At 48.4% G+C, this 26,005-nt stretch overlaps 1 protein-coding gene across 1 annotated transcript in view; it reads left to right on the top strand.

The window, feature by feature from the left end:
• The window catches only part of igsf21a (immunoglobin superfamily, member 21a), a 422,140-nt gene that overhangs the window by 22,323 nt on the left and 373,812 nt on the right, over positions 1-26,005 (top strand). Inside the window, exon 2 of the mRNA XM_072478415.1 lies at positions 18,684-18,796. Coding sequence (XP_072334516.1) covers positions 18,684-18,796 — 113 coding nt within the window. The remainder of the gene's footprint in view (positions 1-18,683; positions 18,797-26,005) is intronic.

The raw sequence follows: 26,005 nt of genomic DNA, 5'->3' as shown, positions 1-26,005 counted from the left end.
GTGGGAGGAAACCGGAGCACTCGGAGAAAACCCAAATGGGAGTTGCATTGGGAAATATTACTGAAATCCCGTCTCGTTGCTCGCGTGCATTTTTATTTGAGAGGACTGACCCTCCGAGGCTCTTTCATTTCACAAAAAAGTGATCCACTCCCACTTTCAATTGAGATTGTAGAAAATAATGCTTTAACTGATTAACATTTATATTAAAGTAAAATATATTAAAAATCACGCGCAAGCCAGATTTTTCCATTATAAATTTCCGCGTTTGCTATTTATAATAAAAATTGCCCGCGTAAACTCGTGCCTACATTGGAGTGACACGTTTACATACCAGTTTCCAATATAAACTGTAGACATGGAAATTATTAAGGAAAGATCTGACAGGAATGCATACAGACATAAGGTGCCATACTTGTATGTGTCACTGAAAACCATAATCCCATCAGAAGTCCTTCAGTGTGTTATCATCTGTACTCAGTTCGCTCATCATTCCTTGTTTTTAAATCCTTTCGGGAAGGTTTCCTTCTATCCAATAGTATGGAACTACTCTAACCGTGACTGAGACTGTACCTATTTTCTTCTCATCTTTGCTACAAACTTTGCCAGGTCCAAAGTACATCCTTCTCCAACAAGACAAATTGCTCTTGCTTGGTTCCACTCACATGTTACCAGATACCATCTATCATATAATAGTCAGGGCATCTTCAGCAATGCTTTCCTTTCCTGGCCCCGCACTATTACCTCCTGGAGTCCCCCAAACATTTAGCCTGCGTCTCTGCCATGCTTCATTTATGCTGCCTGTTGGCGATAACATTGACAGGCTCCCACCCTACACCCCCTCGCCACCACCTCTCTTGACTGTCTTCCTGCCTCTGAGCTGTCAGACATCTCTACCAGTGCTACAGATTTTTTCAAACACAATTCCTCTGACTCTGTACTCTTTTGTATTGTTATGGGCCAGGGTTTAGAGAACCCCAAAGTGTATCATGGAGTTCACCTGACCCACAACTTTTAATAGATTGTGGTATGGGGAGCACATGGCCCACTCGAGAGGTGTGGTACAGCAGAAATGGACCAGTATTTTTAAAAACAAAACAATGTTTATTCCATGAACTCAAGTTAACCTTTTTAAAACAAACAGTGAATATCTTAGCAACCATTAATTCAAATACACCCCCCAAAGAATACAACACTAAGTACTCTGTATGCTGTCCTTTTAACACCCAGAAGACTTAACAAACCTCTAAACAGAAGCACGTCAGGGTTTACATTCAATACTGAAAACATTTATAATTCTGAATTCACCAAATGATTAAGAGATAGTCCTTCATGGCAGAGAGCTCAGCAGTACAGCTGCTTTTTCTGACTTCAGCTGCAACACACTGAAAAACGAAACCAAAAAGACAGACACACCCAAGCTTTTCTCAAAGTGAAACTAAAAAGCAGAACCAGAGCTCAGCTCCACCCACACTCTGACATCACTGCAGTAACATGAGCAGCCAAACATTTCTTAAAGCGACATTCTCATGACAGTATGTAGCCCGCCATCAATCGTTGTGGAGGCAATTTTGCGCCCACATTTGCGGCAACATGGGCGTAAAATCTTGCGAGAATCGGAAAACGATATTCTCACTGGCAAGATCTTGGGCTGGATTCTCCGCCACCAGTAGCGGAGTTCCAAATGCGGTGGAGAATCCAGCGGGAGCAATCCGTTTCCGATGCTCTGAGGCATCGAGGTTTGCACCTCGCGCCAGAGAGAGGATGCAAGTAGGTCAAATGGACCCATTTGCATCCGACTAAAGGGCTGGGCACTGGATTCTCCATGCCTCCATGATTCTCCGGTCCTCTTGGCCAGGATTCGTGTGAGCGTGGATTGATGCAGATATTTCCCAGCTTGGCCCTGGCTTGGTGGACCTCGCGGTAAACTAAGTGGATAGGTCTTCAAGGCGGTTGCCCCCAAAGTTCATCGGAGGGCCCCCTCCACCTCCACAATGCAAATCTATCCCCACCAGACCGCCCACAAGAAACACCTTTCAGGTCCCCTCATTTTCAATCCCCCTCTTAACCCCCAGCCTTGGGGAGACCTCCAGGAACCCCCCTCACCCCACCTCACACCTTGTCGGGGCAGCACGGTAGCATAGCGGTTAGCGCAATTGCTTCACAGCTCCAGGGTCCCAGGTTCGATTCCCGGCTGGGTCACTGTCTGTGCGGAGTCTGCACGTTCTCCCCGTGTGTGCGTGGGTTTCCTCCGGGTGCTCCGGTTTCCTCCCACAGTCCAAAGATGTGCAGGTTAGGTGGATTGGCCATGCTAAATTGCCCTTAGTGTCCAAAATTGCCCTTAGTGTTGGTTCAGTGAGGTCACTGGGTTATGGGGATAGGGTGGTCTGGGCTTGGGTAGGGTGTGCTTTCCAAGAGCCGGTGCAGACTCGATGGGCCGAATGGCCTCCTTCTGTACTGTAAATTCTATGACCACATAACAGAGCTCCACACCACAGAACCCCATAACTGAGCCTCTCCCACCAGAGACAAACCCATAACAGAGCCCCACCACCAGAGACCCCTGCCTGGAAGACCGGGCAGTACCCAGACAGAGACATTGGGCACGATTGAGTGGCCCAGCCACGCCCGGCTTTGTGTCGGGGACACAGCTCAGTTAAATATGCGTTCACCAGATTCACCTGGCACCCGGGACTCCATGGCCACGCCTGGGAGACCTCACAGGGCGCCGTTTAGTACTGGTCCACACAAACATGGACCATACTGGCTCTCCTTCTGGCACCTTTGCACCTTGGCACTGCCAGCCTAGCACCTTGGTAGGCCATACGGGCACACTGGCAATGCCAGGGTGCCAGACTGGTGGTGCCTGGTGCCAGGTTGGCACTCCAAGAATTGGGTTCAGGGGCCTTGTCAAGTAGAAGTGGGGTGAGGGGGGTTCCTGGAGGTCTCCCCAAGGCTGGGGGTTAAGGGGGGGATTGAAAATGAGGGGACCTGAAAGATGGGGAAAAAGATTGGGGCAGCCTTCCAAAATGGTGCCTTGATTTACGAGAAACCTTTGCTCATCAGTAGGAAATTCCTTTAAGTGCGGCATCAGTGGAGAGAATCTCCCCGAGGCCAAAAGAAACATCAGAGGGCCATTGAACAGCAAGTCTGCTGAATCGTGCCCAGTGAAAATTATCACTGTTTTAACACCTGTGTGCCCAACACCTGCTGCCTCATACAGAGAGCACAGCAGCTATAAATTCCAAGAAAGCAAAATCACGGGCCGGAGTCTCCAATTTTTGGACTATATCCCCACGCCGTCGTGAAAACTGTGATCTTTTACGCCAGGAAAACTGGCATCAAAAGGCCACAGATTCATTGGCTTGCTGGGGACTAGAAGGCAGCTGTAGTAGAGCTCGCAGCTCTAGCTGCCAATACATCCCCCAGCACTTACGGCTCAGAGTCATGGCCTCCAGCAGCCGCACCGTGCTCCATGGCGGACTCAGGCCGTGGACGTGGATCGGCAAAATAGTGCCCACATCGGCCAGTCGCGGGCCCCGAACCGCCCGCACACATTGTCCCCAGCCTCGAATGAAGCCCCCCCCCACTGCCCGCCAATCGGCCCTCCCCCGACTGGCGGCCCCGGACTGAGTCCACAGCCGCCACGCGAGGATCCCGGACGTTGGGACCGTGAGAGATCCACGCCATCAGGAATTAAGCCGGTCGGGGACAGAGCATCGCAGGGCGGACCTCAGGCAATGGCCTGAGGCGGTGGATACTCGGCGCGGTGTACTCCCCGAGTATGCCGATTTTCAGGGGGTGGAAAATTGAAGAACCAGCGCCGCTCTTGATTTTGGGTGCCAAAACGGATTCTCCGCCCCGTCGCCAAATGCGATTTTGGCGTCGGGGAGCCGAGAATCGAGCCCCACATCTCTAGGGTTTAAATCCCTTCAGATCTTTGATATGCAAGGTTTTCATTGACATCAATGGGAAAGCTCTTGTACTAGGCTGTGATTGACATCTTCTGTACAGCCAGCTGTCTGGATTATTTAATTTAATTTCCCTTAATGCTTGAATGGACCTCAAGTAGCCTGCTGTGAAACTAACTACAATGTTTATAAATATTTCATAGAATTTCATAGAATTTACAGCGCAGAAGGAGGCCATTTGGCCCATCGAGTCTGCACCGGCTCTTGGAAAGAGCACCCTACCCAAGGTCAATATCTAGCTATAATTGACAGCTCTTGACCATATCAAAAGCAATTAAGTGGTCTCATTTCCTCTTTTTCTCTGCAGAAAGCACTTTACTCTGGGGGGGGGGGTTAGGTCACCCTCCTACTGTGGCGGATGGTGTGACCCACAAAATCCTGTGGTGATGGGGAAGGGGAATTACATTTTGGGGTGGAGAGGGGACCAGCCCCTCTTTTTCAGATTTTCCACACCCCTCGCCTCTGATGTAATGAGATCCTCGCCCAGGAAGGGCAGCAACTTTACTTAAATAAATTATAATAAACTCAAATATAAGTAAAGGGCTTCCCCGTCATATATTTCCCCCTCACTGAATATTCGTACATCCCATCAGTGAGGTTTACAAGAGGTGTTTAAAAATGGGAGACAGTCGGGGGAACCCATCGAGGGCACAAAGGTTAAGTAGGGCCCCGGGGGGCAGAGAGACCTGTCGCGCGGTACCCCGGGCACTGCCAGGTTGGCACACCAAATGGGCTGTGCCGGGGTGGGTTGCCCTTCTGTGTACGGGGAGTTGCCCCAATGTTTGGAGAGGGCTCCTCTATGTCCTTGTGTGGGTGTGAGGGAATTTATTTCAAATGCTGATTGGGGTGGCCTCTAAAGGTGGCGCTCCGATCTCTGTGTAGCCGGCGTTGCCGATTCTATAGGGCTTCACCCTGCCAGAGTGACGGCACAAACCACACCCCAGATTACCTGTGGACAGAGTGCCAGAGAACCTGTTGAGAAAACCGGGCTGTTCAGCTGGAGAGCTCAACGCCAGTTTTCTCGCTGAAACTAACACTCTGGGGAAAGAAATATCAGGAGATTCCACCCTGTGTCTTCAGTGTTACGTTCCGTTAATTTCCTCCATATCACTGCCACTCTCGCTCTTTCAGATACTCCATCAAAAATTACTTCTTTATTTAAGCTCTCATATCGTTTCACATCCATTTTATTCTTTCTGCCTCTATGAAACACCTCGGGACATTTTTCTATATTAGAGGAACGGTGACATTAGAAGTTGTTATTGATTAAATCTGGATGCATATGGTTGTGTCAGTTACATTATTTAAGTTAAAACGATAACACAGTGGGATGGTAGAAAAAAACATCAGTCTAAAAACTTCACGGCATCGCAGTTAAGCCACAGGAAATATTGAATCTTAGCAAAAAAAGTTAACATGGATAAGGGTCCGGGGGAGCACCCTTCACAACGTCACAAGGTAATTAAAAAATCGAGAGGCCATGCATCCCACTTAAATTTTACATATAGGGAGGATCTGCAACATCCAATTGTTTCTGAAAGATTCCAGGATTTTGGCTTCCACTATTTTATCTGGAAGTTGATTCCGCAAGATAATTACTCCTGTGCAAAGCAATTTTTTTGATTTCGTCCCAAAAATGACCTCTTGCTATTTTCAATCTATGTTCTCTGATGCTAGTCCTAAAGTTTAATTCAAAGTACTCTGCTAGAACGGCCTTTTCTATATCCTTAACAATCTTTTTTAAGATCACCTTTCAATGTTTATTTCGTGCTGAAAAGCCTAACTTTCTCCAGTTTGACCTCTTATGTTAAGAGCCCTGACACTCAGAATTAGCCTGAAATCCTTCACTTCAATGTCCCCAGCGCCTACATCTGATATCGAATAGACAAATCAGGAGCAGAAATAGGACATAGTCCACATTCCTATCACTCTTGTGTTAAAGCAATTTTTCCTGAATCCTCTATCAATGTATTAATAATTATCTTATATTTAGACTCTACTTTGAGCTCTCCTCAAACAAATGGAAACATTTTCTTGACATCAAGCCTGTCACCTATGTGTACCCTGTGCTCCCCTACCCCATGTTGACTATACTATCCAAGCAGAACATAGTCCCTTTATTCTTCATCCCAAAATGCACCCCCTCACACTTATATTTACGAATTACACGTCCATCTGTATATTTATTCTTGTAGTTTGTCACATTTTTTTCTTTATGATAAATACAACCCCAATTTGGTGTCATTCCCAAATTTTAAAATTGTCTTCCAATTGTTAATATAACTGATCCCTGTGGAATGTCACTTCCCTTCCTTTGACCCCCCCTCCTCTATGCTTCCTGCCAGGCTGCTATCCATTTTGTTACTTGTCCCCAGACCCAACGTGCTCCCACCATTTAGAATATAGGACATACAGTGCAGAAGGAGGCCATTTGGCCCATCGAGTCTGCACTGACCCACTTAAGCCCTCACTCCCACCTTATCCCCGTAACCCAATAACCCCTCCTAACCTTTTTGGACACTAGGGGCAATTTAGCATGGCCAATCTACCTAACCTGCACGTCTTTGGACTGTGGGAGGAAACCGGAGCACCCGGAGGAAACCCACGCAGACATGGGGAGAACGTGCAGACTCCGTACAGACAGTGACCCAGCAGGGAATCGAACCTGGGACCCTGGCACTGTGAAGCCACAGTGCTAATCACTTGTGCTACCGTGCTGCCCATGAATCTACTCTGTAATGTCCTATTAATGTTCTTTTGGAAGTCTGAGTGTATTGTATCCCGAATTGTATCCTCTCCTTTGTAAGCAATGAGAACTAGATGTAATAGTTAAAGAATAATCTAGTTGGATCATTATGTGCACTTTGATCATTTTCTTCTCTGACCTGTTATTTTAGCTGTGTAGGGCAATGTTCTGTTGATTTTGTTGATTGTTGTACAGCATTGATTGGATGTGCTTAGTACCAAGACTCCGAAGACTTCTAGATTTCTTTCAGCTTTATCCTTATCTTTTTCAACAACATTGAAACAACAGGCTGTGTACTATTCCTGTCTTTGAAGTTAATGCTTCCTTGCTTTAAGGGTCACTAACAAAAGGCCGATCCAAATTAACTTTGCCTCACTTGGCTGCCTTGACAACCAAGAAGCAGTAACACACTACTTCTACCAACTCCGTCTGTGGCTCTCACCCTGGGTGTTCCCAGTCTACATTGGGTTGATTTTAAAGAAAGAAAGAACTTGCATTTAAATAGCGCCTGTCGTCATCTCAGAACGTCCCAAAGCATTTTGCAGCCAATCAAGTACTTTTAAAGTGTACTCACTGTTGTAAAGTAGGGAATACAACAGCCAGAACAAAGCAGCCCACTTGATTGTCAGCCCATTCCACCTTATTTTACAACTTAAAACATTCACTCCTTCCACCACTGATGCACAGCGGCAGCAGTGTGTACCGTCTACAAGATGCACTGCAGCAACTCATCAAGGCTCCTTTGACAGCACCTTCCAAACTCGCAACCTCTGCCACCTAGAAGGACAAGGGCAGCGGATAACGCCACCAGCTGTAAGTTTCCCTTCAATCCACACACCATCCTGACTTGGAAATATAGCGCCGTTCCTTCATTGTTGTTGGGTCAAGATCCTGGAACTCCCTTCCTGACATCACGGTGGGGTGTAGATGTGGGTGTACCTGATGCACTACCAATTACGACGAGACGAGAGTAGAATGTAATCGAGGCTTTATTACACAGAGATGTGTGGCCTCCTACAGCAGCTTACAAAATGGCTGCTGTTCGGAGAGCACACACATTTATACTCCGCCTCCTGGGCGGGGCCAGCAGATAGGGATCTACCTCCGTACCTGTAGTACAGGGGCCTTACCGTAATACCCATATATACAATATAATACAACAGTGGTGACTACCACAGTACCTACACCACATAACAAGCAGAGTTCAAGAATGCAGCTCACCACCAGCTTTTCAAGGGCACTTAGGGATGAGTAATAAATGGTGGCATAGTCACTGACGCCCACATCCCGTGAATAAATAAACAAAGCCAGTCGACATACTGAAGGGTTCCGTAAACTGCGATACTGTGATGACCAGATCGTCTGTTTTTCAAAGATAAGCGATACGCTTGGTCAGAACATCAAGGAAAAGTCTGCCTGCTCTTCAAGCTCGTGCCATGTTCACAGCCATCGGAGGGGCAGACATGACTTTGGTTTGGTGTCTCATCAAAAGTTACCCTTTGACAGAACTTTCCCACTGTCCCAAACTCTTCCTAACCTTTCACGGGGCACTCTACGTTCCTGTTTATTCTGTCTGGATGATCCAAAATAATAATAAAGCTCTGTGCTGTTGGCCTTTTAAAAAAAAAAAAAAAAAAATTTTTTTGAATGGACTTGAATTCAAATTTAACAATAGGACTAGGAATTCAAAACATTGCCAGAACTGGGAGAATGAAAAGGATTAGGCTCCAGTCCCTGAAAACATGTGCTGAGTGCGGCTTTGGACAGTGTGGACGTTTGGTGAGAAGAGGGAGTTTGTGGGGAGAGGAGGGTGTCACTCCTGTGCTTTTCTAACTTATTCACTCTGTAGGAATTGGTTTCTGCTATTCTACAGGGGAGGAGGTGAGCTGTCAGTGAATAGCTCGTGAATACCCGGTAAGCGGTCAAGGTTTATTTTCCGAAGGTTTAGACTTGTCCTGCAGTTGGTGTTAAGATCAATTCGTAGCTAAAAGAAAATAAATCATTGAATAAAATAATTAAATGCTAAGTTAACGATGGTAGGACAGGTGATGTGTCAAGGCTGCAGCATGTGAGAGCTCATGGATACTGGTGTTACCCAGGGCTAACAGCAGTAAGTGTCTGCGACTCGAGGAGCTTTGGCTCAGAGTCATTGAGCTGGAGGCTGAGCTGTGGACACTGCGACACATAAGAGAGGGAAAGAGTTACCTGAATGCTTTGTTTCAGGAGGTAGTCACATCCCTTAGAACAGAATCTTCCGGTTTGGAGAGTGGTCAAGGACAGCAGGTTGCGGCTGTCGCTGAGGCAGGTAAGAGGACCCAGAGGGCAGGAATCAACCACTGCCATTGTCCAACAGGTTTGAGGTTCTTTCCGCTTGTTGGGGGCTGCAGCATGGATGGACTGACTGCCCATGGCTGGTTAGCAGACTGGAAGCAAAGAGTTGAAATAAATGGGTCTTTTTCAGATTGGCAGGCAGTGACTAGTGGGGTACCGGTACCTCAGGGATCTGTGCTAAGACCCTAACTGTTCATATTGGGCGTAATCTAATAGAAATGAAAGAGTCCTGTATTGAGTGCTCGCAGCGCCAAGAAAGACCCCGCTATCTAACGCGACTCTGTTTTATTTCAGGGCCTCAGCGGGGAACATAGAACATTACAGTGCAGTGCAGGCCCTTCGGCCCTCGATGTTGCACAGCCGCCGCCGAGGCTACATTTAGTCTAATTCCCGCACTGAAGATCTCTGCTCACCAGTGCAGGAAGAGATCAGATCGAGCCCCAATCTCGAGGCCCTCCAACGCAAACCCCGGACCCCCCAACTCGCCTAAAGGGGGTCATCAAGCCCCCAACACCCCACCTCATAAGGGAAGGACACCTCCAGGCCCGATCCCTGGAGCAAGCAAAATACCAGCTGGGCATCTTGGTACTGCCAGTGCCCCTTCCAGGCTGGCAGTGCCACCTGGGCACCCTGACAATGCCAGGGCGACACCCAGCTGTTGGTGCCAGGGTGCCCAAAGGTAGCATTAGTGTGCCAGGGTACCATTCTGTCCAGAGCTCAGCCACCCAGGGGTCCCTGATCCCCTGCAAGCCCTCCAACCCCCTCCCCCCCCAAGTGCCATTCCACCTCTGAGGCGAAGGGATTAGGCCTTGGATAGATCAGACGAGTGCATATTGAAGGGAGACTAGCTGCTCATTTAATATGCAAACTTGCCAAATATGGATCCTGCCCATTGTGAGCAGGATCTGGATCGCGAGATCCTGTTAGATCTCATGAGGCGTGGTGAGCCACATAAGTCTCGTGAGAGGCAGCACAGATAGATTTGGGGGTCCGCATGCATAAATCACAGAAGTCTAGCATGCAAGTTCAGCAGGTAATTGAGAAGGCAAATGGAATGTTGGCCTTTATTTCAAAGGAAATGGAGTACAAAAATAGGGAACTCTTGCTAAAACTATACTGTGGAGAGTATAGTTGGAATACTGGGAACAGTTTGGGTCCCCTTGTCTAAGAAAAGATATACTGGTATTGGAGGCAATCCAGAGAAGGTTTACAAGGTTGATCTTGAGTATTGAGTATGGAGGGATTTTCTTCTGAGGAGAGGTTGAGTAGGTTGGGCCTGTACTCATTGGAGTTTAGAAGAATGAGAGTTGACCCTTATTGAGACACATAGGATTCTCAGCGGGCTTTACAGGGGAGATGCTGAGAGGCTGTTTCCCCTTGTGAGAGAGTCTAGGACCAGAGGGCATAATCTCAGAGTAAGGGGTCAGCCATTTAAGACAGAGATGAGGAGGAATTTATTCTCTCTGAGATAGTGAATGTGTGGAATTCTTTACTGCAGAGGGCTGCAATGGCTGGGTCATTAAGTATGACCAAGGCTGTGATAGACAGATTTTTAATTAGTAAGGGAATCAAAGGTTATATGGATAAGGCGGGAAAGTGGAGTTGAGGATTATATTAGATCTGTCAACATTAAATGACAGAGCAGACCTGATGGGCCAAAAGGCCTACTCCTGTCCTACATCTTATGGTCTTATGGAGACTGCTCCCCATTTGCTATTGTCATGGGAGTGTCCATTGAAGAAAGGTTTTTGTCTTATCACATGGCTTCAGTGATGTCATTTTGTGGGTGGAGCTCAGATGTGGCTGCGAGTTTTTTTTTAGTTTCATTTTCAGTTTGACTGCTGTGGACTCAGAGGGATAAAGAAGTGTTTTTTCCTGTCTTTCTATGGTTACATTTTAAAGAGTTGTTCCAGTAAAAACAACATTTATTATAGCGACCTGCTTTGGTAACTTAAAATATATAGTTTGCTTTCCGGAAAGAGTTAAATCTGCTGGTGAGACGGGGTCAGAGTCTCAGGAAAAGCCAGTCTTATACAAGTGAGAATGCAGAGTGCTGGGCCACGCCCTTGAAAAGGGGTTTTTGGATTTTGTTTTTGAATTGGAACAGTTAAGGGAGAATTCATTAAGTGTTATACATAGATTAATGTAGCTGTAGGGTGTCTTTATGTTTGTAATTGATAAAAATTCTTGCTGTGTGTTTATATATATATTTATTAACTGAGTTCTTAGAGTAAAGCTTGATTGATCAAAGTGTCTTGGAAGACTGTTGAATCATACCTGAAGGGAAGGCTCTTGTGCTCATCTGAGCCAAATTCAACATAAAGGTTGCAGGTCAGGTGGACTTCATAATACGCTTTGGAGTTTCTAAGCCCTGGCCCATAACGCTATAAACTGGACAATGAGTATGTAAGTAAAACATTTGGATAGAAGTAAAATCCTGCACAGAATGTGTGCTGTGGCTAAATGAAATGAAAATGAAAATCGCTTATTGTCACAAGTAGGCTTCAAATGAAGTTACTGTGAAAAGCCCCTAGTAGCCACATTCCGGCGCCTGTTCGGGGAGGCTGTTACGGGAATTGAGCCGTGCTGCTGGCCTGCCTTGGTCTGCTTTCAAAGCCAGCGATTTAGCCCTGTGCTAAACAGCCCCAGCATTTCTTGAATTTCCTTCCACTTTGCCCACTCCTGAGCGGCTGACATATATTGCAATATGGTTTGTGAAGATCAGGAACACTTAGGGCGGAATTCTGCCGTAATCGGCGGGGTGGGCAACTCCGGCGGGAAAGAGTGGCGTGAACCACTCCAGCGTCGGGCCGCCCCATAGGTGCGGAATCCTCCACACCTTCAGGGGCTAGGCCGGCCCCGGAGTGGTTTGCGCCACGCCGGCTGGCGGAGAAGGGGCTTGGCGCCACGCCAATCGGTGCCAAAGGGCCTCCGCCGGCCGGCAAAAGTTGGCGCATGCGCGGAAGTGCCAGCGTGTGCTGGTGTCATCCCAGCGCATGCGCAGAGGGCTTCGTCTCCGCACCGGCCATGGCAGACCGCTACAGCCACCGGTGCAGAAGAATAGAGTGCCCCCACGGCACAGGCCCGCCCGCAGATCGGTGGGCCCCGATCGGGGGCCAGGCCACCGTGGGGGCAACTCCCGGGACCAGATCCCGGAGGCCGCCCTTGCCGCCAGGTCCCGCCAGTAAGGACATACTCTAATTTACGCCGGCGGGACCGGCAGAAAACGGGCGGCCACTCAGCTTATCGCAGGCCGGAGAATCGCCGGGGGGGGGGCCACTGCCAGCGGCCGTCGACCGGCGCAGCGCGATTCACGCCCCTGCCAAATCTCTGCCGCGGAGAATTCGGCAGCCGGCGGGGGCGGGATTCACGCTGCCCCCTGGCGATTCTCCAACCCGGCGGGGGGTCGGAGAATCACGCCCTTAGTATCTCAGCCAAGGTGCTACAGTTTGCATGTCAGCCTTGATATTGTATATCAACAAGCTCACAATTAAGTTAGATGCTGTCCCTGGTTAGCTTCCAACAGGGAAAAATGGATAGTAATAGGAAATGGGAACCTTTGTATATTTTATATTGCAGAGCTCTGCAGAGATGACACGCCAGCATCAAAGTGTGTTACAGGAATTTGTGCACAGTGCTTTCAACTGTCTGCTTTTCATGCTTCTCGCAGCCAGCTATCAGCTTTGTTTTCTTACCTCTGAGTCCACGCCCAGGTTTAACTAATTAAGCACAGTGAGCATCACTAGTAAACTGACTCACATAATTAAACACAAAACAATTCAACACTGCAGCAATCTGTGCTAAGGGAAAGCAACACTTCTATGTGAGGGCTTGCAAAAAACAAAAGACGTGCATTTTAACAACAGAAAGCCATTTAGAGAGGTGTGGTTTGAGGATTGTTTCTGATGATAATCTGCTGCACTGAGTGCCAGTGGGGCCTTGATTAGTGTCACAATATACACCAGTATATCATGGTGCAGACACACACACACTGATGGACATGCAGTGGGACCAATCAGCATACACAACACCACAGCCAATCACCAGTGAGAGCACACGCACTATAAAGACAGGGGACAGGAGAGTTCCCGCTCATTCTAATAACAGCCAGCTCGGAGCACAGAGCTCACAGCCTGCAACACAGACATTCACTATGTGCTGAGTGCATCGCCTAGTTAGGACTAGGCAAGGGTCAACAGTTAAAGCTGGTATTGCATTTACCCACAGTTCAAGTATGTTAATATAGTTAACCTTATCATAAAATAGAGTTGCACCACTTCCAGTCTTGGTGACCTGTTTGTGATCCAGAACACCCAACACATCATGGTACAAGGAGTGGTTGCATACTAGCACTTCTGAGACCCACCTGCAACTAATCAGCATTCCGGCATCCTGAAGTATGAAGAACATCAACCCGCTGCCACCGCTCCGCACCGCCGGCACCTCAGCGTACAGTGACAACCAGCAACGATACCCAGGCAAGATATTCAAGATCCGGGTTCCGCAGCAGCTCCAGTGCAACGGCGATCTCCGCGAAAACTGGCGGGCATTCCGGCAAATGTTTGAAATCTTCCTGCTGGCAGCCGAACTAGAAGACCTGGCCGAGCTTCTCCTCACCATCGCCGGTGCCAGAGCAGAAGAAATCCATTAAAAATTCAAGTTATCCAAGGGGCAAAACAGGAGCGACTTCCAGGCAGTCCTCGACAAATTCGGCAAATACTGTGAGGAAAACACACTCCAACCAGCAAGGAAAGGTAAGAGAAGCGCCAGTATCCCCCTCGAAGCCAAAATCCCGGCGCAGAGAACGATTTTGGTCGGCGGCCATCTTTCTAAAGGAACTGCACTTGCGCAGTTGCGCGACGCCACGCCTGTGCAATCACGAAAACGGCCATCAGTAAAGGAACCGCGATCTGCGCATGTGCAAACGCCTCCTACGTGCTACGTCACGCGCGTCATGACGTCAGAGGCCCCGGACCACGCCCATCTAAAGGGGAAACGTCCCAAATCAAAGCAAAAATCTTTCAAAGCTATAAAACAATCTTCCTTCACCTGGAATGACAGCACAATGCCTCAGATTGAATCAGGAAATGAAATAAACCTCCGAAGAACCCTGCAGCAAGCAGTTACCTATCCCCAAACCAAGTCCGATTCCAACTTCCCGCAGACCAGTGACACCGAGGACCCAAGGGAGCCTTTTCGAGTCGCTGTTATAACAAAGAACAGGCTGTCCCCGAATCAAAACCACCAGCCGCTGTCGGTGCACAGCATTGATCCAGACGACGAGTGGTGTGCCACTCTGACGGTCAACCAATCCCAGATACGATTCCGCCTGGACACTGGTGCTGCCGCTAATCTCCTAGTGTGGTCAGCCTTTCAGACCCTTGGGGTTAAACCAACCATTCTTCCGTCGACCTGCCAACTAGTGGACTACAATGGCAACGTCATTCCTGCTACCGGTTCATGCCAACTCGAAGTGACGCACAACTCGCGAAAAGCCATCCTTCCCTTCGAGATCGTGGGCTCCTCGAAGGACTCTCTGCTAGGCGCACAGGCGTGCAAACTCCTAAACCTCGTTCAACGAGTACACTCTCTCTCCCAGAGGACACGTCTGCCTTCCAGGATGCGGACTTCAGGGCGCAACTCAATGCCATCACCGCGACATTTTCGAAGGCATGGGCACGCTTCCATACACTTACAAAATCCTGCTCAAACAAGACGCCGCGCCTGTGGTTCATGCACCTCGCAGAGTCCCAGCACCCCTCAAGGACCGCCTCAAGCAGCAGCTGCAGGAACTCCAGGACCAAGGAGTGCTCTCCAGAGTGACAGAACCAACCGACTGTGTCAAATCCATGGTGTGCGTAAAGAAGCCTTCCGGCGAGCTCCGGATCTGCATTGACCGAAAGGATCTGATTCGCAACATAATGAGGGAGCATTACTCTATCCTCAAGCGCGAGGAGATCACGTGCGAGATGGCTCGGGCCAACATCTTCACCAAACTTGGCGCCTCAAAAGGATTCTGGAAAATTCAACTAGACAGGTCCAGCAGAAAGTTGTGTACCTTAAATACCCCGTTTGGCAGATACTGCTACAACGGATGCCTTTTGGGATTATATCGGCATCAGAACTATTCCACCGGATCATGGAGCAAATGATCGAGGGCATTGAGGGTGTTCGCGTCTAAGTTGACGACATCATCATTTGGTCCACCACCCCGCAGGAGCATATCAGTCGCCTCCAACGCATTGTCAAACGAATACGGGACCAAGGCCTTCGCCTCAACAGAGCCAAATGTTCCTTCGGCCAGACGGAACTCAAGTTCCTAGGGGACCACATCTCCCGGTTGGGTGTGCGGCCGGATGCGGACGAGGTGGCAGCCATCACGGCCATGCAGAAGCCAGCGGACAAGAAGGCGGTCCTCCGATTTTTGGGCATGGTCAACTTCCTGGGGAAGTTCATTCCCAACCTCGCCTCCCATACCACAGCTCTCCGGAACCTGGTCAGGAAGACGACAGACTTCTAATGGCTTCCCGCACACGACGCGAATGTGAGGAGCTTAAGACCAGGCTTACCACGGCCCCGGTATTGGCATTTGTTGATCCCACGAAGGAAACAAAAATTTCAACGGATGCCAGCCAATCTGGCATTGGGGTGGTGCTCCTGCAACGCAATGAAGCCTCATCATGGGCCCCCGTTGCATATGCGTCACTTGCCATGACCCCCACGGAACAGCGCTACGCGCAGATCGAAAAGGAGTGCCTGGGCCTGTCGACAAATTACATGATTACATGTACGGCCTCCCCCAATTCACTGTTGAGACCGACCATCGCCCGCTGGTCAACATTATACAAAAAGACCTGAATGATATGACCCTTCGCCTCCAGCGCATTCTGCTTAAACTCCGGCGGTACGATTTCCAGCTCCCATACACCACGGGCAAGGGCCTGATCATAGCCGACGCTCTGTCCAGGGCAGTCAACACCCCGTGTGACCCACAGGGGTTCGTCTGCCAGGTTGACGCCCATGTGGCCTTCACGGCCTCCAATCTGTCGGCCACGGATGAACACCTTATCCACATTCGCCGCGAGACTGCGGCTGACCCCCTACTACAGCGTGCCATTCGCCACATGACGGATGGGTGGCTCAAGGGCCAATGCCCGCAGTTCTACAATATCAGAGACGATCTGGCAGTAGTCGATGGTGTCCTCCTGAAACTGGACCGCATCGCGATCCCGCACAGCATGCGCCAGCTCGTTTTGGAACAGCTACACGAGGGCCATCTTAGCGTGGAGAAGTGCCGACAGAGGGCCCGAGAGGCTGTGTACTGGCCCGGCATCAATGAGGACATCGCCAACACAGTGCTCAACTGTCCCACCTGTCAGCGGTTCCAGCCGGCCCAACCACGTGAGACCCTACAGCCCCATGAGTTGGTCACGTCCCCTTGGTCGAAGGTCGGCGTTGACCTGTTCCACGCGCTGGGCAGGGACTATGTTCTGATTGTGGACTATTTTTCGAACTACCCGGAGGTCGTACGCCTGCACGGCATCACATCATCGGCTGTTATCCGTGCCTGCAAGGAGACCTTTGCTTGTCACGGCATCCCACTCACTGTGATGTTGGACAATGGCCCCTGCTTCGCGAGCCAGGAATGGTCCAACTTTGTCAGCAGTTACAACGTTGTGCATGTGACATCCAGTCCCCTGCACCCCCAATCCAGTGGCAAAGTGGAAAAGGGCATCCACATCGTCAAATGGCTCCTCTGCAAGGCTGCCGATGCAGGATCCGACTTCTACCTCGCCTTGCTGGCCTATCGTTCGGCCCCACTCTCCACGGGCCTGTCGCCAGCCCAGCTGCTCATGGGTTGCACCCTCAGGACCACAGTGCCGTCCATTCACGTCCCAGACCATGACCACGTTCCGGTCCTTCAGCGGATGCAACAGTCTCGTGCACAACACAAGGCGGCGCATGACGCTCGGGCAACTGATCTCCCTGCTCTGGCGCAGGATGACAACGTCCACATCCATCTCCCGGAGGGTGGCTGGTCTGCAACTGCTGTGGTTCTTCGGCAGGTGTCTCCCCGCTCGTTCCTGGTTCGTCTGCCAGATGGTTCCATTCGCCGCTGCAATCGGCGTGCCCTTCGTCTCGTTCCACGCTTGCTACATGATCCTCCACCGGTGCCACGCCCTCCTGTTGTCCCTGACCTGGACTATGTTGAGATTCCGAATACTCTGCATCCTCCTCACTCTGCCGTGGCCCAGCCCGTTCCTCAGCCGGTGGCTCCTGACCCACCCTTGAGGCGGCCAACCAGAATTCGTCGCCCACCTCAGAGACTTGACTTATGAGTTTTACAATGTTGGACTCTTTGATCTGTTCTGTTATCCTGTTTCATCGTTCCAGTAGTTTGTATATAATGTTCATTTCGTTGTTGGTGTGACACCCTATTTCTCGGCACCAGGCACCCTCCCGTGTAAATAGATTAGCCTCATGTACATAGTCAAGTAAATAACACGCACACACATAGTCAGGTACATTCACTACACGATATTTATTGACACGCAGGCACATGTTCTTTATATAAAAGTGGGGATGTCATAATATACACCAGTATATTATGGTGCAGATACACACACACACACTGATGGACATGCAGTGGGACCAGTCAGCATACACAACACCGCAGCCAATCACCAGTGAGAGCACTATAAAGACAGGGGACAGGAGAGTTCCCGCTCATTCTAGTAGCAGCCAGCTCAGAGCACAGAGCTCACAGCCTGCATCACAGACATTCACCATGTGCTTAGTGCCTCACCTGGTTAGGACTAGGCAAGGGTCAACAGTTAAAGCTGGTATTGCATTTACCCACAGTTCAAGTATGTTAATATAGTTAACCTTATAATAAAATAGAATTGCACCACTTCCAGTGTTGGTGACCTGTTTGTGATCCAGAACACCCAACACATCAATTAGGAGAACATTTACGATTGACTATCAATAAGGAGAAAAGTTTTGCATTTCATTGGTGCAAAGCACGTTTGAAACCAAGCAGCAGGGTATGGATTCGCATTGAAAACATGTAAGATCATGGTGCTTATCAGCTCAATGTGAAATGGAATCTAAGTTGGACTGAGAAATTCAGGACAAACTTCTACGGGTGAGAATGTGGAACCTGCCTCAGTGGTGAGTAGAGTGATTGAGGCAAATAGCATGTTTGCCTTCGATGGGAATCTGGATAAAGCACAAGAGAGAAAGGAAATGAACTATATGTCAATGGGTTCAGATGAAGTAGAATGGGAGGCCTCTTGGGTGGAGCATGAATAGTGGAATGGACCAGATAGGGGCGAATGTAAATCTGCGTGTCTGATTTTACCTCATCTTTTTTACACTTCTCAGTCTCGGCAGTGGCCTGCACTGTTGTCTTAGCCCTTTAGCTGCCTTTCTCAACTTCATGCTAACAGCAGGAAGGGTCTTAAGTAAATCACACAATGCTCATGGAAATGTTTTATAACAGTTTGATTTTATTTTTATGATTAGCCTTAAAGCAACGACCTGGAATAATTTAAAGATGGAAAGACCCCCACCTCTGGGCTAGAGTTTGACGATTTGAAGTAACATTATTCTCCTTGTTTCTTTTGGGATTACAGGATATTTGACGGTGAATATTGAACCGATTTCCCCCGTAGTGGCAGGCGATGCTGTCACTTTGAAATGCAACTTCAAAACAGATGGGAGGCTGCGGGAGATAGTGTGGTATAAGGTAAGCCATCGACTGTAGCCTGACACTGGACCTCTTGTAATTTAGTGCATGTGCTGGCTGAAATAGATGGAAAAGAATTCATGCTTGGCAGATGTGCAATCCTGTTAAGGAGGGTAGTCCACATTGTGATGGTTTCCCCCCTTTATCTTCAGCATTGAAACCAGCTTCCACAGGCGGCTGTGGTCCTGGCCCACAACATGGACCCACTTGCTCAGCATCAGCTATCTGCTCTTACTTTAGGCAAACCCTGGTAGAGTTAACCCAACATCGCACCTATGAGTCTGTTGTGACGTGGTTGATTACCCCAAACACTGGACCATTCATCCAACAGCATGTAGTCAATGGTGGGGGATCTCGATGTTTGCAGTAAGCTACACCTCAATGGTTGTCGAACTATCATGGTTGCTCTGAAGAACTAATAGAGGGAGGGCTTAAAGGGCCTTGCTGGCCCTCTGTGCTGGTACACAATCACACATATTGCCAGGCTTGTATAGTTGGACTGACCTTGTAGCAAATCCAGCACTTTGCAGGGTGTGATTGGCAATCAGCTCATTGCTTTAACTTGTTTGACAATGATTCATCAAATAACCTGACAACTGGTGCTTCTGCATCAAGAGGCACAGATGGTTTTTTGAGCAAAGAATAGAGCTGTCTTTAAAAATATTTCATGTGTCATGTTTAATGTGGTGGAAATGTTGTTCAAAAATCTGGCTGTCCAAACCAAAGTAGGAAAAGGGAGGCAGGTTTGGGAGGAGGGAAGGAGAATGATGAGGTGCGAAATGTGGAACTCCATGAAGAAGGCATTTTTAAAATTACAGAATGGGTTCAGCACTGAGGAGACCATTTGGCCTGTTGTGAACGTGTCAGCTCTCTGAAAGAACAACTCAGCTAGCCCCACTCGCCTGACTTTCCCCATTGTAATAACTTAGTTGAGTTAAGTCGCTGCAGTCCCAGATGACCACATGCTGCTTTCCCCTTTGAGGAGGAGAGCTGACTGGTACCGATTTAAGCTGAGTGTCACCACAACTTAGGCACGGAGCAAGGTTGAGAAGGGGGGGTTTTCATGAATGACCTCAACCAGTACAGGAATTGAACCCACGCTGTTGACCTCGCTCTGCATCACGAACCAGCTCTCCAGCCAACTGAGCTAAAGCGGCCATCTTAGTTGGGTAATCATGTACTGGAGTAAATCATTTAACACAATTTGTTCTCTTCTCCTTTTGTCCCTCCTAACCAGCCAAATTTGACACCCCTCACCCATCAAGGGCCTGTTGCTAGGCATCAGACGTTGCGGGAATTCACCTGATGTTTGGTTCACTTGAGGCAGGAAAGTCACCAAAGGCAGAAATGTTCTGCTGCTTCTGCAGAAAGCATTGTCATGTCCGTGGAAGTAACAGCCTCCTAAAAACTGGTGTTTCCCTGAGTCAGTTAGACCGTGTTTTAAAACTTTGAGATGAGTTGAAAAGTTTGAAGTTCAAACTTGGAGAGGGAATTGATTTCTGGTATCTTGTAGATTCCATGGATATGAGTAATTGGGATGTTAAATAAAGAGGCTGTATCGGGGTCACCAATTAACCAGGCTTCCATTGAGGAGACTCTCCTATCCAAGGACCATGTCCTGAGGGAAGATTTGGTTCCCAGCATTAAAATCAAACCTGCGGCGTGATTTACTGGCCATGTCCCACCAGAGTATGGATGGGATGTGGCTAGTAGATCCTGGGAGGGGCCTCTTCAGGGTTTCCTGATGGCCATTACGCCTCGGGAGGTCTAACGGGATCTCGTGATACGGCGCGACCTGGACCCCGTCCACAATGGGCTTAAAAGCTCACTTAACTCTGCCGATGCCAGATCTAACTGGCTCCCGGGATCTACCGGCCTTGCCGAGGAGACCCCAGCTGCTGCCGTTTAGTGCTGGTCCCCACAAATGGGGGCCGGGCGGGACGGCACGTGGGGAGGTTTCCCTGGCGATCTGAGTACCCCCGGGTGGCTGCTTTCTGGGCAGTGAGGCACCCTGTCATTGCTGTGCTACCCGGGCGCCTTGGCACTGCCAGTCTGGCACCTAGGCCCTGGTCCCGCCCTTAATGGACGTTTTTTTGGGGTTAGATTGCGCCCCTGCTCTTTTTTCCTCGTAGAATGTCCTTTGTGCTTTGTCTCCTCTTTTAAAATTCCTGGTTAAATCTGGGGTGGGATAAAGTGAGAGAGACAACCATATAAAGCAGGGGCTAAATGGCATATCATTAAACTGCACAAAATGGAGGGCGGGAAGTTAGCTCCGCAGTCTGAGGTGTTGTAAAAAAAAAAGGTTTTTAGAGTAAGAGATTGTCCATCTGGTGTTCAATACCGTGGAAGCCATTTACAATGCACTGCGGAGATTTAGACTGTGAAACAAGCAATGAAAAATAACACTGCTAGTTTGTGCTGGAGACTCTGATCAAGTTATAATTAGTTATTCTTAATTGAGGTCACAAGGAAGGTAATGCAATTTGCAGTGTGGTTTGATGAGATTAGTTTCATAACCAATTTCGGGACATTATTTGGAATTTCTACTATTTATCTAACATATGCAGAACTGCAATATTCACGGAACGTCTTGAAGCAGTAATTGATGCACAGATACTGCAGAAAAGGAAATGTCTCCTGAGTTTAACAGTCTGCAAAGGAATGGGACTGAAAGTGGTACGGGTACATTGAGACACAGGGGATTCATTCATAGAATGTTTGTGTTTTTTCTTATTTGATCTTGAGTTGCGGGCATAGTTGGCAAGCCTGCAATTATAGCCCACCCCACTTTCAATGAGAAGATGGAAATGGGCCCACTCCTTGAACATTTGCAGTTCTTGTGATGATAGTTCTCCCATTACATCACAGCTCAACTCTGCTTACCGTTGGCAGTTGTTTAGGTGAAAGTTAAAGATCTAATTCAAGGAACAATATGGAATTCTGGAGGGGATAGTGGCATAATCCATAAGGAATAGGAACAGGAGTAGGCCATTCAGCCCTTCGAGCCTGCTCTGCCATTTAACTGATCTAACACTCACAAAGTCCACTTTTCTGCCTTCTCTGTAACTCTTAATTCTTAAACCTATCGATCTCAGCCTTTGAAAACATTCAAGGACTCGACCTCCACAGCTTCGTGGGGTAAAGAATTCCAAAGATTCACCACTCAGTGAGAAGAAATTCTTCCACAAATCTGCCTTAAATAAGCTTTTCCTCATTCTGCGACTGTGCCCTCTGGTCCTACACATCCTCCCCACATTTACATTGTGGAAACGTCCTCCCAACATTTACATTGTGGAAACGTCCTCCCCACATTTATGTGGAAACGTCCTCCCCACATTTACATTGCGGAAACGTCCTCCCCACATTTACATTGCGGAAACGTCCTCCCCACATTTACATTGTGGAAACGTCCTCCCAACATTTACATTGTGGAAACGTCCTCCCCACATTTACATTGCGGAAACGTCCTCCTCACATTTACAATGCGGAAACGTCCTCCCCACATTTACATTGTGGAAACGTCCTCCCCACATTTACATTGTGGAAACGTCCTCCCCACATTTACATTGGGGAAACATCCTCGCCACATTTACATTGCGGAAACGTCCTCCCCACATTTACATTGTGGAAACGTCCTCCCCACATTTACATTGTGGAAACGTCCTCCCCACATTTACATTGGGGAAACGTCCTCGCCACATTTACATTGCGGAAACGTCCTCGCCACATTTACATTGCGGAAACGTCCTCGCCACATTTACATTGGGGAAACGTCCTCGCCACATTTACATTGCGGAAACGTCCTCGCCACATTTACATTGTGGAAACGTCCTCCCCACATTTACATTGCGGAAACGTCCTCCCCACATTTACATTGTGGAAACGTCCTCCCCACATTTACATTGCGGAAACGTCCTCCCCACATTTACATTGTGGAAACGTCCTCCCCACATTTACATTGCGGAAACGTCCTCCCTACATTTACATTGTGGAAACGTCCTCCCCACATTTATGTGGAAACGTCCTCCACACATTTACATTGCGGAAACGTCCTCCCCACATTTACATTGTGGAAACGTCCTCCCCACATTTACATTGTGGAAACGTCCTCCCCACATTTACATTGTGGAAACGTCCTCCCCACATTTACATTGCGGAAACGTCCTCCCCACATTTACATTGCGGAAACGTCCTCCCCACATTTACATTGTGGAAACGTCCTCCCCACATTTACATTGTGGAAACGTCCTCCCCACATTTACATTGCGGAAACGTCCTTCCCTCATTTACATTGGGGAAACGTCCTCCCCACATTTACATTGCGGAAACGTCCTCCCCACATTTACATTGCGGAAACGTCCTCCCCACATTTACATTGTGGAAACGTCCTCCCCACATTTACATTGCGGAAACGTCCTCCCCACATTTACATTGGGGAAACGTCCTCCCCACATTTACATTGTGGAAACGTCCTTCCCACATTTACATTGCAGAAACGTCCTTCCCACATTTACATTGCGGAAACGTCCTTCCCACATTTACATTGCGGAAACGTCCTCCCCACATTTACATTGCGGAAACGTCCTCCCCACATTTACATTGTGGAAACGTCCTCCCCACATTTACATTGGGGAAACGTCCTCCCCACATTTACATTGCGGAAACGTCCTCCCCACATTTACATTGCGGAAACGTCCTCCCCACATTTACATTGTGGAAACGTCCTCCCCACATTTACATTGCGGAAACGTCCTCCCCACATTTACATTGCGGAAACGTCCTCCCCACATTTACATTGGGGAAACGTCCTCCCCACATTTACATTGCGGAAACATCCTTCCCACATTTACATTGCGGAAACGTCCTCCCCACATTTACATTGTGGAAACGTCCTCGCCACATTTACATTGCGGAAACGTCCTCCCCACATTTACATTGCGGAAACGTCCTCCCCACATTTACATTGCGGAAACCTCCTCCCCACATTTACATTGTGGAAACGTCCTCCCCACATTTACATTGTGGAAACGTCCTCCCCACATTTATGTGGAAATGTCCTCCCCACATTTACATTGTGGAAACGTTTACCCCACATTTACATTGTGGAAACGTCCTCCCCATATTTATGAGGAAACGTCCTCCCCACATTTACATTGCGGAAACGTCCTCCCCACATTTACATTGCGGAAACGTCCTCCCCACATTTACATTGTGGAAACGTCCTCCTCACATTTACATTGCGGAAACGTCCTCGCCACATTTACATTGTGGAAACGTCCTCCCCACATTTATGTGGAAATGTCCTCCCCACATTTACATTGGGGAAACGTCCTCCCCACATTTACATTGTGGAAACGTTTACCCCACATTTACATTGTGGAAACGTCCTCCCCATATTTATGAGGAAACGTCCTCCCCACATTTACATTGGGGAAACGTCCTCCCCACATTTACATTGTGGAAACGTCCTCCCCACATTTACATTGCGGAAACCTCCTCCCCACATTTACATTGCGGAAACGTCCTCCCCACATTTACATTGTGGAAACGTCCTCCTCACATTTACATTGCGGAAACGTCCTCGCCACATTTACATTGTGGAAACGTCCTCCCCACATTTACATTGTGGAAACGTCCTCCCCACATTTACATTGCGGAAACGTCCTCGCCACATTTACATTGGGGAAACGTCCTCCCCACATTTACATTGTGGAAACGTCCTCCCCACATTTACATTGTGGAAACGTCCTCCCCACATTTACATTGTGGAAACGTCCTCCCCACATTTACATTGTGGAAACGTCCTCCCCACATTTACATTGTGGAAACGTCCTCCCCACATTTACATTGCGGAAACGTCCTCCCCACATTTACATTGTGGAAACGTCCTCCCCACATTTACATTGTGGAAACGTCCTCCCCACATTTACATTGCGGAAACGTCCTCCCCACATTTACATTGTGGAAACGTCCTCCCCACATTTACATTGTGGAAACGTCCTCCCCACATTTACATTGCGGAAACGTCCTCCCCACATTTACATTGTGGAAACGTCCTCCCCACATTTACATTGCGGAAACGTCCTCCCCACATTTACATTGTGGAAACGTACTCCCCACATTTACATTGCGGAAACGTCCTCCCCACATTTACATTGCAGAAACGTCCTCCCCACATTTACATTGTGGAAACGTCCTCCCCACATTTACATTGTGGAAACGTCCTCCCCACATTTATGTGGAAACGTCCTCCCCACATTTACATTGCGGAAACGTCCTCCTCACATTTACATTGTGGAAACGTCCTCCCCACATTTACATTGTGGAAACGTCCTCCCAACATTTACATTGTGGAAACGTCCTCCCCACATTTACATTGTGGAAACGTCCTCCCCACATTTACATTGTGGAAACGTCCTCCCCACATTTACATTGTGGAAACGTCCTCCCCACATTTACATTGCGGAAATGTCCTCCCCACATTTACATTGTGGAAACGTCCTCCCCACATTTACATTGTGGAAACGTCCTCCCCACATTTACATTGGGGAAACGTCCTCCCCACATTTACATTGTGGAAACGTCCTCCCCACATTTACATTGTGGAAACGTCCTCCCCACATTTACATTGTGGAAACGTCCTCCCCACATTTACATTGTGGAAACGTCCTCCCCACATTTACATTGCGGAAACGTCCTCCCCACATTTACATTGTGGAAACGTCCTCCCCACATTTACATTGTGGAAACGTCCTCCCCACATTTACATTGTGGAAACGTCCTCCCCACATTTATGTGGAAACGTCCTCCCCACGTTTACATTGGGGAAACGTCCTCGCCACATTTACATTGTGGAAACGCCCTCCCCACATTTACATTGTGGAAACGTCCTCCCCACATTTATGTGGAAACGTCCTCCCCACATTTACATTGCGGAAACGTCCTCCCCACATTTACATTGTGGAAACGTCCTCCCCACATTTACATTGTGGAAACGTCCTCCCCACATTTACAATGCGGAAACGTCCTCCCCACATTTACATTGCGGAAACGTCCTCCCCACATTTACATTGCGGAAACGTCCTCCCCACATTTACATTGCGGAAACCTCCTCCCCACATTTACATTGTGGAAACGTCCTCCCCACATTTATGTGGAAACGTCCTCCCCACGTTTACATTGGGGAAACGTCCTCGCCACATTTACATT

The sequence above is a fragment of the Scyliorhinus torazame genome, chromosome 16 (genome assembly GCF_047496885.1).
Source record: "Scyliorhinus torazame isolate Kashiwa2021f chromosome 16, sScyTor2.1, whole genome shotgun sequence".
Taxonomy (NCBI): Eukaryota; Metazoa; Chordata; class Chondrichthyes; order Carcharhiniformes; family Scyliorhinidae; genus Scyliorhinus; species Scyliorhinus torazame.
Note: the sequence above shows the minus strand (reverse complement) of the source record. Positions and strands in the feature narration are given on the sequence as shown.